General features: G+C 39.8%; 2 protein-coding genes across 4 annotated transcripts in view; one reads left to right on the plus strand and one right to left on the minus strand.

Moving 5' to 3' along the window:
* Positions 1-19,997, plus strand: part of LOC110966412 (cystathionase (cystathionine gamma-lyase)) — a 353,362-nt gene that overhangs the window by 274,317 nt on the left and 59,048 nt on the right. The gene's annotated exons all lie outside the window — the stretch shown is intronic.
* LOC127533534 (ankyrin repeat domain-containing protein 13C-like) overlaps positions 1-19,997 on the minus strand; it is a 44,107-nt gene that overhangs the window by 19,973 nt on the left and 4,137 nt on the right. Inside the window, exons 2-4 of the mRNA XM_051946747.1 lie at positions 14,159-14,263; positions 3,841-3,925; positions 1,705-1,750 (exon numbers count right to left, since the gene is read on the minus strand). Coding sequence (XP_051802707.1) covers positions 1,705-1,750; positions 3,841-3,925; positions 14,159-14,205 — 178 coding nt within the window. The 5' untranslated portion in view covers positions 14,206-14,263. The remainder of the gene's footprint in view (positions 1-1,704; positions 1,751-3,840; positions 3,926-14,158; positions 14,264-19,997) is intronic.

The following is a 19,997-nucleotide window of genomic DNA, read 5'->3' on the forward strand; positions in this document are numbered from 1 at the left end:
TTGGACGAATGTCACCTTTACACCACCTCCATGTACGAACGGAGCGTTACGTAACCGTTTGTTACTATCATGCTGCGTTACATAATCTTTGTCAATAATTCACAAAGAACAGAAGTCTGTCCGGCTGTCGGTCTCAGGTCGAAGCAAACGCTGATCTGACGGTTTCAGGGACACGTTGTGTCTGCTGTCACGTTATTTTCCATCCGCATGACGTCTGACAGTGTTGTGAAATTTTACCAGATGAACCTGCAGACATTACTGGTGTGATCGTAAAAGTTCATGTGCCGCCTCGTGGTTCCTGTAAAAACCCAGCGAGCTGCTGAATCCGTCAGAGTTTCCTCTAAGTTGGTGTTTCAGACTCAGCTTCATCCAACAGCAGACACTTCGATTCTCCTGGGAAGCACCTCTTAAATCATTTCCTCTACCAGGGATCCAAACTCGGATGATTTCTGAGTGCTAAACATGTGACTTGTACCAGTGTATAATCATTTCTGCTGGTGTTAGTAGAGCGGTATGAGCTGTAGCGGTGGAAAGTTGGCCTTCACTGTTTATTCCTTTATAGCAGATTCTTTAGAAATGTTATGACGAGGGAAAAGTCAGACTCCTGACGGTAAAGAGAAGAAGACTGCAGAAATACACCAACTAATCCACATTACTACATTCAAAGAAGCATAAACTAACCTAGAAATGTCCTCAGAGCTCAGTTCTCCTCCAAGGCTGCTCATTCCTCCATAGAAATGCAGCATTAGTTTATTAGTTATTGATCAGAAATCACAGCAGCATAGAATGTGTCCATTTGTTTTATTTTATCATTTTGTGTCTCATTTTTGTCGTTTGGTCTCGTTTGTGTTGTTTTGTGCTATATTGTTGTCGTTTTATGTCTCATTTTGGTTCTGTTTTGTCGTGTTTTTGTCGTTGCACCGGATCACGTGACCTAAATATGTAGCAGGAATCGATGGGACTCAGAAACACCCCCACAGTTTAATCAGCTGTTCCTTGGATCATTTCTGATGGATAAGTCCTGATAAGTCCTCAGAGGTGGATCTGTAGTAGGATCACAATCAGCTGATGTAGTGTTCACTGGTTGTCATGGTTACAGTGACGCTGTATCGCTATCTGGAAATGATACAGAAATCTTAAACTAATCCGTGGATCCAGACTATAAGCTGCATCACTGCCAGAATCTGATCACTTGGTCCTTGAGTCATTTCTGACCTTCAAGGAAAATTTCATCCAAATCTTTTGGTCTGTTTTAGAGTGATGTTTCACACAGACAGACAGACGGACGCTCATCGTCACATAATTCTGCCGTGTTCCTTGATGGAGTACTAAAGATCTGTGGACAGTTTTCCAAACACTGACAGGACTAATCTAAACATGAGTGATTCATCGTATTGAGCTGCTGTCCTGGAGAAGTTCCACTGGTCTTTACTACAGTAGTTCTGATTGGAGGTCATGAACCTCCTCACAAGTCTTTGTCATGGTGCCTGTTGCTAGCTAACCACCCACAACTACACCTAGTGGAACAACCAGGTACTACAGCTGATCTACGTTTACTGTCATGCATGACCTTCTTCTTCTTTTGCCTTATTGCTTAATATTCATATATTAATATATGTGGGGTCTGACAAATTATCGACGGCCTAAGCAGTGACACCCCTAATTTCAGAGGATGATGTTTGACAACATAGATGTTTAACTCACCCCAACTCTGGAAATCCCAGTGAAGCTCCAAGTAAAAGTCTCCGAGCTGTGAAAGAAGACAAAGAAAACTCAGTCAGACGTGGAGTAGACTGCCAAAGTAGTCGTTATTAAATATATATATGTGTAACTGGTAAGTCTAGAGCTGCTTTTGATTCGTCTCACTGTTAAAAGATCAAAACCAGTAATGTGAGTCTGTCACTACACTTTTTGTACTCTGTAAAAGATGATAATAATGAAACACAAACCAGTCGGTAAACAGTTGGACGCTGTCGTTTTTAGTAAATAACAGCAGGGACTATTTTCAGTTATGCATTAGTTTAGAGATATTTTTTTTAACTCAAAACGGAGAATTTTCCAGTTGTAAAAAAACATGAATCAGCCAAAAATATTTAATAGAACTTAGTTCTTAGCCCCAATGAACACATTTATGAAGGTTGAACAAAGTCTAACACAGCAGCCTATTTCTTGAACTAAGCCTGTGTTATTATATTTTGGAAGCCAAATGAGAATTAAGATCAAAGAAAGGCGATATAGACCTTAATAAACAGGAACCGATCACTTTTTACTATAAATATAGAAGAATCTATACAATAATAAAGTCTTTGTACAGATATTACATCATCATATTTTTCCATGTTTAGAAGAATCTGTGCAACATCAACAGTATTATCTGGTTTCTTTTTTTACTGATATTTCCTATGTCTTTGTACTGCTGTAACGCTAAATAGCCCCACTGTAGGATTAATAAAGAATTATCTTATTGTATCGGATTTTATCTCTGTCAGTCAGTAATACATCACACCTGCCTTACTATAGCAGGATCCTTAGAGTTAGCAGGCTGTAGACTAATGTTAGCATTAGCTACAACTATAGGAGGATACTTAGAGTTAGCATGCTGTAGACTAATGTTAGCATTAGCTACAACTATAGGAGGATACTTAGAGTTAGCATGCTGTAGACTAATGTTAGCATTAGCTACAACTATAGCAGGATCCTTAAAGTTAGCATGCTGTTGGCTAATGTTAGCATTAGCTACAACTATAGCAGGATCCTTAGAGTTAGCATGTTGTAGGCAAATGTTATAATATGGGATTATCATATCTAAACCGGTTCTATTTCATCTCTATCAGTCAGTAATACATCACACCGGCCAAACTCTAGTTTACGGTCTAATGATCTGGTGTTGCTGGGTGAACTGAAGCCATCATCTGAGGTCTGAATCTGTCATCGTTGCTGACGTCAGACTGACGTAGGATCGTCTCCTCCCTGAGCTTCATAATCTCTGAGAAAAATCATCTGTGCCTCATCGTCCAGGAAGGACTGAGTCAGTAAACGTCCGGCCTCAGGTGCAGCTCCGGACAATAAAACGTCTGGGAGGGAAAGGAAGGAGCAGCAGCTTCTCTAAAGTAGATTAAAGCTCCTCTGGTCTCCACATCTGCCTCCTTCTTCTGAAACTTCCAGATGATGACGCTCACAGTTAAGCCTCCTTCATGTTTAGTAACAACCATACAGAATCTGTCTGCAGGTTGAGGATCCAGACTCTCTAGCTTCATGTTTACAGATTCCTCCTCTCAGCTGATGATCACAGCTGGCTCTGCTCTGCTCTAATGACAGTAACTTACACACTAGACTGAGGTCTGGGAGGGATTTAGCAGATCTAAACCCACATGTGGCTTTTCTGCATGCAGCAGAGAGAAGGATAAACAGAGAACATCTGTGACGTCCTCGTGGACAGCAGAGGACAGAAACAGGAAGAAAAAAACTCATCTGAAGTCCATCAACACTCATCTTGGTTGTTTCTCCTGACAAGATCCTTACTGGGGCTGGATCTACTCTAAGATGTATGTAGGCTAATGTTAGCATTAGCAACTACTATAGGAGGATCCTTAGAGTTAGTATGCTGAAGGCTAATGTTAGCATTAGCTACAACTACAGGATGATCCTTAGAGTTAGCATGCTGTTAGCACTGAAGAGTTATTTAGACTCTTCAGTGATGGAGCAGTGATAGAGTCCTTAGTGTTATCATGTTGTAGGCTAATGTAACTAACATTAGCATTAGCTACTTTTGTACTTTCTCTGCATAAAAGCTTTAACTAAATGAAACTGTAGAATCGTAGCTGGGTAAAAAGTAGGAACCTCTTTGAGGGCTTTCAGCAGTTGGGCCTCTTGTCCTCGACGCTTTCTCTGGATTGTTGCTTCAGCTTCCTCAGCAGTGCTGTGACTGAAAGAGACAGAAAAATAAAGATACCTTGAGAACAAAAGAGTCTGGAGAGAAAACACACAGCAGGTTAGCTTCTGTTAGCTCCTGTTAGCATCTGTTAGCTTCTCTCCTGCTCTCTGTGCTCATTAAACTCCATTTATATGCAGCTGAACTACAGTAAAGCTGCTGTTCATTTCCAGACGTTTCTGTTGTCAGACAGCAGAACGAGGATGAAACAGAGATATTCATCCAGACCATATGCTAACACGCTAACCAGCTGTAGCTTCGAGCTAAAATCAAATGTGAAGTGTTCCCAAGGAATTTGTGTATCTGGAATTAAAATCTGTTATCAGGGTTTTGATCTTTACTCACTTTTTTTAACACACTGCTTTTATGCTTCAGTTATGTGAACGAACTAGACAGGGATAATGTGTTCATAACATATTAAGTAAGTGATGTTACGAGATGTGCCGAGGCTTCGAAGCGTGTGTCGGGTAATGGGGGGGGGGCGTTTCCACAAAGCTTGCTTCATTTAGGGGAGGAGTCAAAAATGATGACGTCTGAAGCCTCGCTGCCTGGCTGAACCACTGACTGCTTCAGAAAGTGGCTCAGATTTGAGGTCTGACAGCAGAATAAAATCCTCAGGCTCCGTTCAAAATGTGGGTTTTGATAGAGAGTTGGATAGTTTGGATAGAGTTTTGATAGTCTGGATACTAGAGTTGGATAGCGTTTATATAGTTTGGAGAGTTTGAAGGGAGAGATAGTTTGAAGATTTAGGAGAGTGAGGAGAGAAAGATAGGTGATAGGAAGGAGCCAACCAGGAGGTGGAACATTTCCCCTGTGTGGGAACATTTAGACTTTTTAACTCCTAATCAGGTAAGCTAAATCTAACATTATTACAGACACATTAGGCCTTGCTTATCAAGAACTGTATTTTCACCGTTTCTTATTTATTCAAAGGTGAGGTGTTTATTGCTGTCAAAAAAGTAATCGTTTAAACCAGAAACTGTTGAAAACCTGTTACTTGAATAAAATCCCCCCTTTCCTGTACATTCTTATGTCTTAAGTACAAAGCATTATTCAGTACAATCTTCCTAGTTCCACAAACACTTCCCCTGTCCTCTGCCTGCATAAGCCATGCCATCTTTCCTAAGGAGACAGAAATTATTACACAACCTGCCTACATTATGTGAACACCAGTTTGGGGAAAATCTACACAACAGAATACATGAAAATACATTTTAGTTATACACATATGTGATCACTTATCTATAGAATCTATTTGATCATACATTTTTGTGTTTTTCAGTCATTCCCAACAGCTATAATGAACAATGATTCAATACATCATCGTGGTTCAGACACAGTGCCTGTGATTTATACACTTGACCAGTAGGGGTTTCATGTGCTCATGAAGCATTCAAAGAAATGAACCCTTTCTGGAACCAATTGGCTGATAGTCTGGATCAATGCTTACATGAGGCTTCATCTCACCATCCACTATATCTTGAATATTATAAGATATTAATTAGATTAGACACTTTCAGAAGATCAACAGGATAGTAGAGCAGGCTCACAGGATGGAAATCAAAACTGTTCTTTATGGCAAATTCCTGGCTGACAAACATTGTGGCTGAGGCAACGAAGCTGCAGCTTCAGGTAACGGAGGGTTTTTACGCCTGGGATCCTCCCTCCATCAGCCAATCAGACTCAGCACCTGCAGGGATCTGAACGTTCAGGAGGTTCAAAGGAGACAGATATGAAGTTTCCTGCCTAACGAGCTGAGAAACAGATCCACAGCACAGACCGTATAACAACGATCCTCAGGCAGACACAGAGTCTGTTTGAAGGGAGCTGACAGGAAGTCAGAACGTAAGAAAAAGAACACGACTTGAGAGCAGCAGAGGAATTTAAGAATTAAAATAAAATGATTGAAGAGTTTAATCTGTGTTAGTGAGTTTGGAGGATTGAAATCAGGGGTGTCAAACATGCGGCCCGTGGAACAAAACTGGTCCGGGAAACGTAAAATACCAATTCTTCATTGTTCTTATGTCGCTTTGTGTCTCGTCTTCATAATATTTTATCTTGTTTTGTGGTTTTGTCTTTTCTGATTTTGTTGTATTGTTCTTGGTTTTGTCGTTTTGTAACTTTTGTCTAATACTTTGTCTTTTGTTTTGTGTCGGTCCGTCTCATTTTTTTGTCATTTATACCTCGTTTTCATAGTATTTTGTCTTGTTTTGTGCTTTTTTTGTCTGATTTCAGTTTAGTTTTTTTTTGTTTCTGTTTGCTTTGGTCTCGGGTTGTGTTCTTTGTCTTATTTTTGTCATTTTATGTGTCGCTTTACTCGTTCTGTTGTTGTAGTGCTTTTGTCATTTTTTTCTCGATTGCTATGTTTATTTTCTGTCGTTTTATTCTCGCTGTTTGTCATTATAAGTCTCGTTTTTGTTGCTTTGTAATTTTTTGTCTAATTTTTGTCTCTTCTTTTGTTTTGTTTGTGTCGTATGTCTCATGTTTTTGTCGCTTTGTGTCTCGTGCCGTTTGCATTTTCTTGGATATTTATAAGTTCTTATGCTGTAGTTTTACTGAACTTCATCTAAATCTAAATTTTGGATATAATGCATCTGAACTTCCAAAACCAGATATTACCGCACACACATCACACATATACAGGTACTAATGCTCATCAAAAGAAAAAAAAATGAAAATGACGTACCAAAGTGTCCCTAAACCCTGGATATAATGCACCAAAACAACAAAAATCTGAAATTAATACCAACAAGACAAAAACCTGGATTTGAACGCACCAAATGTTTAAAATCTAGATAATAACTCATCAAAATATGAAAACCTTGATATTATTGCACCAAAACCTGGATATTAACGAATCAAAACATCAAATTGCTCCAATATTAAAGCACCAAAACCTGTCAAAATACTCATAATCTGAATTTTCAGGGCTAAAACTAACAATTACTTTTCATTATCTATTAATCTGCAGATTTTTTCTTTGATTTCTTTAATTTTTTTGTCTCATAAAATCACACAATGGTCAAATTTTCCCATCACAAAGTCAAAGCTGGCGTACTTTCTAAAGACTTCCTCTGAAACTTTTGCAGCTAATCATCAAATCTTTGTCACCTGTAACATTAATCATCAACTATTTTGATAATTGATTAATCAGTTTGATTCATTTTTAATGAAAACAGCTTCTTCAGTGTGAATATTTTCTGGTTTCTGACAGTAAACTGAAGGTATTTGGACTAACCAGACATTTGAAACCAGAAACAATGATCCACATTTTGGACTATTTTTCCACAGAAACAGCCTAAAACTCTCATCATTCTTCCATAAAAACGGCCTAAACTCTCACCATTGTTCCATAAAAACGGCCTAAACTCTCACCATTCTTCCATAAAAACGGCCTAAACTCTCACCATTCTTCCATAAAACGGTCTAAACTCTCACCATTCTTCCATAAAAACGGCCTAAACTCTCATCATTCCATAAAAACGGTCTAAACTCTCACCATTCTTCCATAAAACGGCCTAAACTCTCACCATTCTCCATAAAAACGGCCTAAACTCTCACCATTCTTCCATAAAAACGGCTAAACTCTCACATTCTTCCATAAAAACGGCTAAACTCTCACCATTCTTCCATAAAAACGGCCTAAACTCTCACATTCTTCCATAAAAACGGCCTAAACTCTCACCATTCTTCCATAAAAACGGCCTAAACTCTCACATTCTTCCATAAAAACGGTCTAAACTCTCACATTCTTCCATAAAAACGGCCTAAACTCTCACATTCTTCCATAAAAACGGCCTAAACTCTCATCATTCTTCCATAAAAACGGCCTAAACTCTCATCATTCTTCCATAAAAACGGCCTAAACTCTCAACATTCTTCCATAAAAACGGCCTAAACTCTCATCATTCTTCCATAAAAACGGCCTAAACTCTCATCATTCTTCCATAAAAACGGTCTAAACTCTCAACATTCTTCCATAAAAACGGCTAAACTCTCATCATTCTTCCATAAAAACGGCTAAACTCTCATCATTCTTCCATAAAAAGGCCTAAACTCTCACATTCTTCCATAAAAACGGTCTAAACTCTCATCATTCTTCCATAAAAACGGTCTAAACTCTCAACATTCTTCCATAAAAACGGCCTAAACTCTCACATTCTTCCATAAAAACGGCCTAAACTCTCATCATTCTTCCATAAAAACGGTCTAAACTCTCACATTCTTCCATAAAAACGGCCTAAACTCTCACATTCTTCCATAAAAACGGTCTAAACTCTCATCATTCTTCCATAAAAACGGCTAAACTCTCATCATTCTTCCATAAAAACGGCTAAACTCTCACATTCTTCCATAAAAACGGTCTAAACTCTCATCATTCTTCCATAAAAACGGCCTAAACTCTCACATTCTTCCATAAAAACGGCTAAACTCTCATCATTCTTCCATAAAAACGGTCTAAACTCTCATCATTCTTCCATAAAAATGGCCTAAACTCTCATCATTCTTCCATAAAAACGGTCTAAACTCTCATCATTCTTCCCATAAAAACGGTCTAAACTCTCACCATTCTTCCATAAAAACGGTCTAAACTCTCATCATTCTTCCAAAAACGGTCTAAACTCTCATCATTCTTCCATAAAAACGGCCTAAACTCTCATCATTCTTCCATAAAAACGGTCTAAACTCTCATCATTCTTCCATAAAAACGGTCTAAACTCTCACCATTCTTCCATAAAAACGGCCTAAACTCTCATCATTCTTCCATAAAAACGGTCTAAACTCTCACCATTCTTCCATAAAAAACGGCCTAAACTCTCATCATTCTTCCATAAAAACGGTCTAAACTCTCACCATTCTTCCATAAAAACGGTCTAAACTCTCATCATTCTTCCATAAAAACGGTCTAAACTCTCACCATTCTTCCATAAAAAACGGCCTAAACTCTCTCATTCTTCCATAAAACGGTCTAAACTCTCACCATTCTTCCAGAAAAACGGCCTAAACTCTCATCATTCTTCATAAAACGGCCTAAACTCTCACATTCTTCCATAAAAACGGTCTAAACTCTCATCATTCTTCCATAAAAACGGTCTAAACTCTCACCATTCTTCCATAAAAACGGCCTAAACTCTCACATTCTTCCATAAAAACGGTCTAAACTCTCATTCATTCCTTCCATAAAAAACGGGCCTAACTTTCACCATTCTTTCCATAAAAACGGGTCTAAACTCTCACCATTCTTCCATAAAACGGCCTAAACTCTCATCATTTTCCATAAAAAACGGTCTAAACTCTCACCATTCTTCCATAAAAACGGCCTAAACTCTCATCATTCTTCCATAAAAACGCGTCTAAACTCTCACCATTCTCCATAAAACAGCCCTAAACGTCTCATCATTCTTCCATAAAAACGGCCTAACTCTCACCATTCTTCCATAAAACGGTCTAAACTCTCATCATTCTTCCATAAAACGGTCTAAAACTCTCATCATTCTTCCATACAAAACGGCCTAACTCTCACCATTCTTCCATAAAAACGCCGTCTAATACTCTCATCATTCTTCCATAAAAACGGTCTAAACTCTCATCATTCTTCCATAAAAACGGTCTAAACTCTCATCATTCTTCCATAAAAACGGCCTAAACTCTCATCATTCTTCCATAAAAACGGCCTAAACTCTCACCATTCTTCCATAAAAACGGCCTAAACTCTCATCATTCTTCCATAAAAACGGTCTAAACTCTCATCATTCTTCCATAAAAACGGTCTAAACTCTCATCATTCTTCCATAAAAACGGCCTAAACTCTCCATTCTTCCATAAAAACGGCCTAAACTCTCACCATTCTTCCATAAAAACGGCCTAAACTCTCATCATTCTTCCATAAAAACGGTCTAAACTCTCATCATTCTTCCATAAAAACGGCCTAAACTCTCATCATTCTTCCATAAAAACGGCCTAAACTCTCACCATTCTTCCATAAAAACGGCCTAAACTCTCATCATTCTTCCATAAAAACGGCCTAAACTCTCACCATTCTTCCATAAAAACGGTCTAAACTCTCACCATTCTTCCATAAAAACGGCCTAAACTCTCACCATTCTTCCATAAAAACGGCCTAAACTCTCACCATTCTTCCATAAAAACGGCCTAAACTCTCATTCTTCCATAAAAACGGCCTAAACTCTCACCATTCTTCCATAAAAACGGCCTAAACTCTCATCATTCTTCCATAAAAACGGTCTAAACTCTCCATTCTTCCATAAAAACGGCCTAAACTCTCACCATTCTTCCATAAAAACGGCCAAACTCTCACCATTCTTCCATAAAAAACAGCCTAAACCCTACATGTGCCCAGAACATCATGGGTGCTGTGTTGGAGCTCTAATTCAGTGTGGACAGGTTCTGGTCGGGGCTCAGCAGGACCAGCACAGGAACAATCCCTCCATCTGGCCTCAGACCTCCAGTCAGCAGCCATCCGGCCACTTTGCTATGGTGCCATAATTGTGTTCATCTGCTGAAAATCTCACTTAACTTTTCCAACAAATAAACACCAGGTTATTTCCCACATATCACGCAGCCTAATTTAAAATCTTTCCAAACAAGCCTGGTTGCGTTCTATTAAGAAACAGGAAAATTAAATGAAGACAAATACAACCAGAGGCTTGTCTCAGGAACATTCAGGGTTTAATCTAGCATTAACCAAACTAAATGTTAAATATTTCAGTCATCTGATGGATCTGACGTCATAACGAGACAAAACATCCAGAAAAGAGATGAGCTTCATTAGTTCTTTAAATTGTGAATCACGAGAAACTATGACAGAAGTTGTCTAAAATGTAAGATAATAACACACCAAATGTTAAAAATCCACATAATAACCCATCAAAATGTCAAAATCTGTATTTTTAATGCCACCAAATATCATAAATCTAGATATTAACACATCAAAACAAATAAATCTGGATCATAATGCTTTAGAAATCCATAAAACCTGAGGTACATTTTCAAGTTATTCTGGAAAAGTTTCTGGGGATTTGGACAATTTTTGGTGTCTTTTGGAATGAATTATGGGACATTTGAGTCATTCTGGAACCGACTGATTCTACAGACTGTGATCCTGGATGGATTTAAACTGATCTCGTGTCAGTTTCTACCAGAACTCAGATGTTCCTCCTCCTAAATGTCATGGTTCTATCTGCTGGACTGATGAAGTTCTGAAACGTCCTTTAAAGTGATAAATCTGGACCCTCCTCTATCTGAAGGTAGAACTCTGATCATTGAATGAAGGTACTGCAGATTAGGGCTGGGCGATAATGACCAAAAGTTTATATCCCGATACGATATACATCACAATACAGCATATTTTTGGTCAGTTCAATGAAGCTGGTTGTTCATCATCTAGTTGTTTGCATTGTTCTTCTGAGCAGAGTCCACCGTCTTCTCCATAGCTGTTTATGTTTTAGCGTGTGCCTGGGCTTGCCGTAAGGCACGTCGGTGACGTAAATACTGCCGTAAAGCGTGTTTTGCAACACTGCAATATAAACTATAGGATCTTCACATAAAACGAGACATTTCTATGGTCCAGACGATATCTATCGTCATATCGCCCAGCCCTACTGGAGATGAACAACCAGATGTTCTGAGGAGGGGCTGCACAGCGGGGGTAGTGGTTAGCACTTTGGCCCTGCAGCAAGAAGATCCCCGGTTCAAATCCGGCCTGGGATCTTTCTGCATGGAGTTTGCATGTTCTCCCTGTGCATGCGTGGGTTTTCTCCGGGTACTCCGGCTTCCTCCCACAGTCCAAAAACATGCTGAGGTTAATTGGTTACTCTAAATTGTCCGTAGGTGTGAATGTGTGTCTGTATATGTAGCCCTGTGACAGACTGGTGACCTGTCCAGGGTGTCCCCTGGCTTCACCAGAGTCAGCTGGGATAGACTCCAGCACCCCCCATGACCCTAGTGAGGATAAAGTGGTGTATAGAGGATGGATGGATGGATGGATGATGGATGGATGGATGAGTGGATGTTCTGAGGAGGTTCTGGAGGAACTTTAGTCCTATTGGGTTGATTATTTTATGTCGAATTTGAGTTTTTGTCGCAATTTCACCTGTTTGTGGTGTTTTTCCTGGAATATTTGAACCAAATGGTTCTGAGGAGGTTTGGAGGGAACATTTCTTATAATCCTATTGGCTAAATACAGATCTTTGCTCTGCATCCAGGAAGCAGAAGAAACTGAAGCGTGTCCTCAGGCTTCATTAGAGGCTCCAGTCTACAGTGTTGTGAGTGAAGTCAGTAAGTGGTTTAGAGAGTAATTAGAGTCAATGGAGGCTTAAAGCTGCTCTAATCAGATCCAACATTAGTCTGGAGGTTTAACAACTTCTGTCTTCCTGCACAATTAACAGACGCTGAGAGGAAACATCTAAAGAATCGCTTTTCATGGCAGCACGAACACCAGAGTCTGAGAAACGTCGTCGTTTTCTGACGGACAAAAGAGGAGAAGCAGCGACTTCAACATCCCAGAGAGGAAGAATGAGCAGATATTTCACCATCATTCAGAGCTGGAGGACGTTTTCCATCCCATAATCCATGTATTAAATCCTAAAACATCAGTAGTGTGTAAAGACCAAATCTATAAAAACTAGGAGAAAAGAATGTTTAAAATATTTTAATACCAAAAAAGTCTGGAGTTCCCCTAAATCACATTTTTCTCTTGTCCATCTGATGACCAAACTGGATCTCTGATAAAACAGTTACAATCTCATTTAAATCTACTTTCTCTGCTTTTATTTTTCATTCATGTCTCTGTAATTGTGGAACATTTTTAATCAACATAATATTTTAAATAATCATTATTACCTCCGCCAGGAGGTTATGTAATTACCGGAGTTTGTTTGTCTGTCCGTCTGTGTGTGTGTGTGTGTGTGTGTGGTGTGTGTGTGTGTGTGTGTGTGGTGTGTGTGTGTGTGTGTGGTGTGTGTGTGTGTGTGTGTGTTGTGTGTTGTTAACAGCATAACTCAAAAAGTCATGGACGGATTTTCACCAAATGTTTACAGAATGTCCGGAAGAGCAAGAGTAAGAAATCGATTAGATTTTGGAGGTGATTCCGAATCACCGTCTGGATCCAGGAATTTTTGAAGGTCGAAGGACAATTGAGAGACGGCCCGCAAGGCCATCTCTCAATTGTACAGACAGAGTCACTACAACGATCCCAGGCGACGCCGAATCCCCCGCGGCAGGTTCGGGGCTGCCCGGGCGAGTCCTGGGACCGATGAAACGAAGCGGCGGCGACGCGTGCGTGGTACCGTCACACGCCGCGCGCAACGGTACCGTCACGTGCGTGCGCAGCGCCCGCGTGCGTCGCTGCAACGATCCGGGCGACGGCCGAATCCCCCGCGGCCGCTTCGGGCTGCCCGGGCGAGTCGGGGACCGACGAAACGAAGCGCGGCGACGCATACGGGTACCGTCACTACGCGCGCGCAAAACACTGTGCTGTTACACTGCACATGCATGTTCTGCTTTCTGCACAAACTGTTAAAACTCAATACAATCCGTCCATGACTTTTTGAGTTATGCTGTTAACAGACAGACAGATGGCCTGGCGGAGGTCTGCGCTCTCCGAGTGCTTTCGTAGTTTCATGGAATGTTTCCCACCAAGATGTATCAGAACCTGGTGATGAATGATTTGTCGCTTTAGTGTCTCGTTTTTGTCGCTTTGTTGTCTCGTTTTTTGTCGCTTTGGAGTCTCGTTTTTGTCGCTTTTGAGTCTCGTTTTTGCTCGCTTTGAGTCTCGTTTTTGTCGCTTTGTGTCTCGTTATTTTCCCGCTTTGAGTCTCCGTTTTTGGTCGCCTTTGTGTCTCGTTTTTGTCGCTTTGAGTCTCGTTTTTGTCGCTTTGTGTCTCGTTATTTGTCGCTTTGAGTCTCGTTTTTGTCGGCTTTGAGTTTCGTTTTTGTCGCTGGTGTGTCTCGTTTTTGTCGCTTTGTGTCTCGTTTTTGTCGCTTTGAGTCTCGTTTTGTCGCTTTGAGTCTCGTTTTTGTCGCTTGAGTCTCGTTTTGTCGCTTGTGTCTCATTTTTGTCGCTTTGAGTCTTGTTTTGTTGTTTTCTGTCTTGTTTTGTCATTTATTTCTCTAATATTTAGAAGTCCTCCAGTTCTAGAAGGATCCTTTAGAATGTGTTGACGGAAACATTTCTCTTTTCCAGCCACAGAGGATTCTCAGACTCACTCATCTGCCGGTCTCCATAGCTGATGGCTTCGGCCAGGGGGCTCCATCCCTGAGCGTTCTTCACCTTCACAGGTGCATTATGGGCCAGCAGCAGGTGAGCGCACTCTGGAATCAGTCAGACAGGTAGAACATCAGTTAACACCAAGAGATAGGAACTAAACAAGATTAAAAAGATGTAAAATTGAGTAAAAAAAGATGTAAAATCACACAAATAAATGTTTAAAGAATCACAAGAATGTCAAAAATGACCCAAAAAAAAGAAAAGTGATGGAAGGGATGCTAAATTAGCACATAATTTAAATAACATAAATGTGAAAAGAACCACAAAGAAGTTAAAAATGAGCAGAAAAGGAACACAGCAGGAACACAACCAGTGAAACAGATTAAAAACAGCAGCAAGAAAAAGCATGGTTTGATTTGCTTTAAAAATTACAAAGAGGACGCCTTTGCAGAAAAAGTCACCATTTCATCACAGTTTCACATGAACTCCTGCCAACACCTTTAATGTCACCATGGTAACCACCATACTGCACACAAATAAAGCTCTAGTTTTATACTCCAACAGACCATAATATGTGCAGGCCGCCTCCTGAAACACACCCAGCACTAACTGGAGACGTCAGAGAGAAAAATAATCCGATAACCCGCTAAACCAGGACAGAACCGGGACAGAACCAGGACAGAACCAGGACACAAACCAGGACAGAAAACTGGGACAGAAACCAGGACAGAACCAAGACAGAAATCAGGGAGAGAAGCCAGGATAGAACCTGACACAGAAACTGGGACAGAACCAGGACAGAAACCGGGACAGAAACCGGGACAGAATCAGGACACAAACCAGGACAGATTGAGGAATAACAGTCCGGAGCTGGCAGCCATTCGGTTCTGATCAGGAAGCTCCAAATGCTCCTGCAGCTCCACAACAAACCCAAGAAGCTGTTCAGGCTTCACTTCTGTCTTGTATCATTCATCATAACAGATCAGCCCAGTAGGCCTCAGAGCTGCAGGATGCTAAAAGAGGCTAAATGCTAACAGCCTGTAGGATGCTAACAGAGGTTAAATGCTAACAGTCTGCAGGACGCTAACAGAGGCTAAATGCTAACAACCTGTAGGGATGCTAACAGAGGCTAAATGCTAACAGTCTGCAGGATGCTAACAGAGGCTAAATGCTAACAGTCTGCAGGACGTTAAACAGAGGCTAAATGCTAACAGCCCGTAGGATGCTAACAGAGGCTAAATGCTAACAGTCTGCAGGACGTTAACAGAGGCTAAATGCTAACAGCCCGTAGGATGCTAACAGAGGCTAAATGCTAACAGTCTGCAGGATGTTAACAGAGGCTAAATGCTAATAGCCTGTAGGATGCTAACAGAGGCTAAATGCTAACATTCTACAGGATGCTAACAGAGGCTAAATGCTAACAGCCTGCAGGATGCTAACAGAGGCTAAATGTTAAAATTCTATAGGACGCTAACTAAGCTAAATGCTAACAGCCTGTAGGATGCTAACAGAGGCTAAATGCTAACATTCTACAGGATGCTAACAAAGGCTAAATGCTAACAGCCTGTAGGACGCTAACATGACAAAAACAAATAAAATAAATATATATTATTTTACATACTGACTGTACATTTTTTTACTGTATTTGAGTCATTCTTGCCAAATTTTCAGGGTTTTATTGTTTTGGGAGGTTTTTTTACATTTTTTTTTACAGTTTACGCTTCTTTAACAGTTTTTTCACATTGTCTTGTCTTTACAGTGGTAACACTTTTCTTTAACTTTTTTTGAGTTATTTCTGACTTTTTTTGTTTTTAACAGTTTTTTATTTTTTTCAGTTGCTTTTTTGTTATTTTTCATATTTATTACAGTATGTTTTCCAGTGTGCAGCAGATCCTTTTCAGGGATCATTTCAACAAACTAAAGATCTTTTCCAGGAATCCTGAGTCTAAAACTCAGACCAGTCATCCCATTCAGATCGTTTCTCTGCTGCAGCGATGTAAAAACTGATGATCCTGAATATAGGGCTGTACAGTGGTTTAGTGGTTAGCACTTTCACCTTGCAGCAAGAAGATCCCGGTTCAAATCCCGGCCTGGATCTTTCTGCATGGAGTTTGCATGTTCTCCCTGTGCATGCGTGGGTTTCTCCGGGTACTCCGGCTTCCTCCCACAGTCCAAAAACATGCTGAGGTTAATTGGTTACTCTAAATTGTCCGTAGGTGTGAATGTGAGTGTGATTGTGTGTCTGTATATGTAGCCCTGTGACAGACTGGGTGACCTGTCCAGGGTGTCCCCTGCCTTCACCGAGTCAGCTGGGATAGACTCCAGCACCCCCCATGACCCTAGTGAGGATAAAGCGTGTGGATAGAGGATGGATGGATGGATGGATGGATGGATGAATCCTGAAATAATAACGAACTGATTTCATGTTTAACGGATGAGAGCATCCAGGTTTCATCCATTCTTAAGGACAGAGGAACACGTTCTAATTAAAGCCTTTATCCTCACAGCATCAGAGCAGCAAGAACATCAGTGAAGGTCTGAACGATCAGAAACACCAACTTCTACCAGGATTAAGGACGGAAACATGAAAGACAGCAGATAAAGTGAGAAGAAGCGACTCTCTGGGAGTTTATTCCGTTCCAGTTCTAAGCCTCAGAAACAGTCTGATGCTTTTTCTGTTTACTTTCTGCCTTCATGCAGTCTGACTGGTTTCCATCTAACAGAATACACACGTGGACAAATTGTTGGTACCCCTCAGTTAAAGAAGGAAAACCCACAATTCTCACTGAAATCACTTGAAACTCACAAAAGTAACAATAAATAAAAATTTATTGAAAATTAAATAATCAAAAACAGCCATTACTTTTGAATTGTTGATTAACATAATTATTTAAAAAAACAAACTAATGAAACAGGCCTGGACAAAAATGATGGTACCTCTATAAAAGATTGAAAACTATTTGACCAGAGTGACATGATTAACTCAGGTGTGTCATTTAATTGACATCACAGGTGTTTTCCAAACTCATAATCAGTCAGTCTGCCTATTTAAAGGGAGACAAGTAGTCACCCTGCTGTTTGGTGAAAAGGTGTGTACCACACTGAACATGGACAACAGAAAGCGAAGGAGAGAATTGTCCCAGGACATCCGAAAAAAAAATGATAGACAAACATCTTAAAGGTAAAGGCTATAAGACCATCTCTAAACAGCTTGAAGTTCCTGTGACAACAGTGGCTCATATTATTCAGAAGTTCAAGACCCACGGGACAGTAGCCAACCTCCTGGACGTGGCCGCAAGAGGAAAATTGATGACAAATTGAAGAGACGGATCGTTGGAATTGTATCCAAAGAGCCCAGAGCAACCTCCAAAGAAATTAAAGGTGAACTCCAAGGCCAAGGTACATCAGTGTCAGATCGCACCATTCGTCGTTGTTTGAGCCAAAGTGGACTTCATGGGAGACGACCAAGGAGGACACCACTGCCTGAAAAAAACTCATAAAAAAGCCAGACTGGAATTTGCAAAAATGCATGTTGACAAGCCACAAAGCTTCTGGGAGAATGTCCTTTGGACAGATGAGACCAAACTGGAGCTTTTTGGTAAGGCACATCAACTCTATGTTCATAGACTCAAAAACCAAGCATACGAAGAAAAGAACACTGTCCCTACGGTGAAACATGGAGGAGGCTCAGTAATGTTTTGGGGCTGCTTTGCCTGCATCTTGGCACAGGGTGTCTTGAAAGTGTTGCAAGGTACGATGAATCTGAAGACTATCAAGGCATTCTGGGAGAGAAATGTGCTGCCTAGTGTCAGAAAGCTTGGTCTCAGTCCGCAGGTCATTGGGTCTTCCAACAGGGACAACGATCCAAAACACACAGCCAAAACACCCAAGAATGGCCTGAGAGAAAAAGCGTTGGACTATTCTAAAGTGGCCTTCTATGAGCCCAGATCTGAATCCCATTGAACATATGTGGAAGGAGCTGAAACATGCCATTTGGAGAAGACACCCATCAAACCTGAGACAACTGGAGCTGTTTGCTCATGAGGAGTGGGCCAAAATACCTGTTGACAGCTGCAGAACGCTCATTGACAAATACAGAATCGTTTAATTGCAGTGGATTGCCTCAAAAGGTGTGCAACAAAATATTAAGTTATGGGTACCATCATTTTTGTCCAGCCTATTTCATTAGTTTGTTTTTTTAAATAATTATGTTAATCAACAATTCCAAAAGTAATGGCTGTTTTTGATTATTTAATTTTCAATAAATTTTTATTTATTGTTACTTTGTGAGTTTCAAGTGATTTCAGTGAGAATTGTGGGTTTTTCCTTCTTTAACTGAGGGGTACCAACAATTTTGTCCACGTGTGTAATACGTTTATTCAGCACTGAGATAAATGATGGTAATACCTTTTTAAACTCTTGTTACAGATTTCTCCTGTTTTGTTACAATAACTAGTCAGATTTCAGGATGAAAAATATTAATTTACATTTACATTACTATAAAATAAAATTAAAAAACAACTGTAAATTATGTCCACATGAAAAACAATTATAAAAGGAATTGTTTTGTATAAAAACACTATTTTTACTGTATTAAAATTAGCAGATTTTTTACAGACATTAGCCAATGATTTAAAAATCAGATATATCAATTATTAATATATATTTCCATCACTATAAAAATGAGTAAAATGGTAATTTATGTCCACATGTAAAATATTGTATTATAAAAATGATCTGCTTGTTTGTAAAATGACCACCATTTTTATTGTATTTAAAATCTGCAACTTATTTACATAGATTTGCAGATTTTAGTTTGAAATATAAAACATTAAAAACTGGTAAATATTTTTTCAAACTGTTATTTTATAATATTGAGTAAAATTCAGAATAAAATATTAACTCTCAGGCTGACTGTAAAACAAAAAGAAAACAAAATGTAAATAATATTAACATCAAAAATCTGTTTTATAAAATGAATTCATTACATTCAAATACATTAAATCATCAAAAACACGATTATCGGAGAGAAAAATGTCCTATTAAGGACTGAAAATAATCTTCACAGAACTTTCCTGTTTTTATTCATTTATAATATCTGCTACGAACACAGACATCATTATGAATAAAGAATAATATTTAAAACAGATTTTCTGTGTTTGTTTGTTACTAAAGTCACACCAGAGATGCTTTTCCTGTTGAATTTCTGCCCCGTCCGGCCGATAAAAGCAGAAATTCAGTCTGAAGCGCTCAGAAACTCTGACTGATGTTTGGTCCTGGAGGAGGAGCAGCGTCGCCCATGGAGACCGACTGCAGCTGCAAACATCAGCGAGCTTCACGTTTCTGCAGCTGACGGTGAGAAAACGCGGCGTCGCATTCCCTGCAGCCTGTGACCCACAAACGATTGTGTAACAAAAACATGCAGCAGATCATCGTTACGCAACCGAGGAGACGCTTCTGGTTCCACAACGAGGAACAGGAGAAGCTGGTGTTTGTGGAACAAAAAGGCCATTTAACTCAATTGATCCATCAGTTCTCCTGACCCCACCCCCTCAGAATCAGCACAACAGCTTTCTGGGCCTCAGTTTATCATTTCCACATCAAACTTCCAGATCACAGAGTGTCTAAAAGGAACACAACATTTAGTCACCCTGGACCTGAACCACAGAGGATTTACTGGAGGATCACAACCCACAGAAGAAGACAAAGAAAGACAGAAACAACAAAACAAGAAAAAATATGACAGAATGAGACACAAAATGACAAAAAATGAGACAAATGGCACAAAACAAAACATAACCAAAAATTTGACAAAAAAGTTGTAAAAGTGACACAAAA

This window comes from Acanthochromis polyacanthus, chromosome 4 (genome assembly GCF_021347895.1).
Source record: "Acanthochromis polyacanthus isolate Apoly-LR-REF ecotype Palm Island chromosome 4, KAUST_Apoly_ChrSc, whole genome shotgun sequence".
NCBI classification, from domain to species: domain Eukaryota; kingdom Metazoa; phylum Chordata; class Actinopteri; family Pomacentridae; genus Acanthochromis; species Acanthochromis polyacanthus.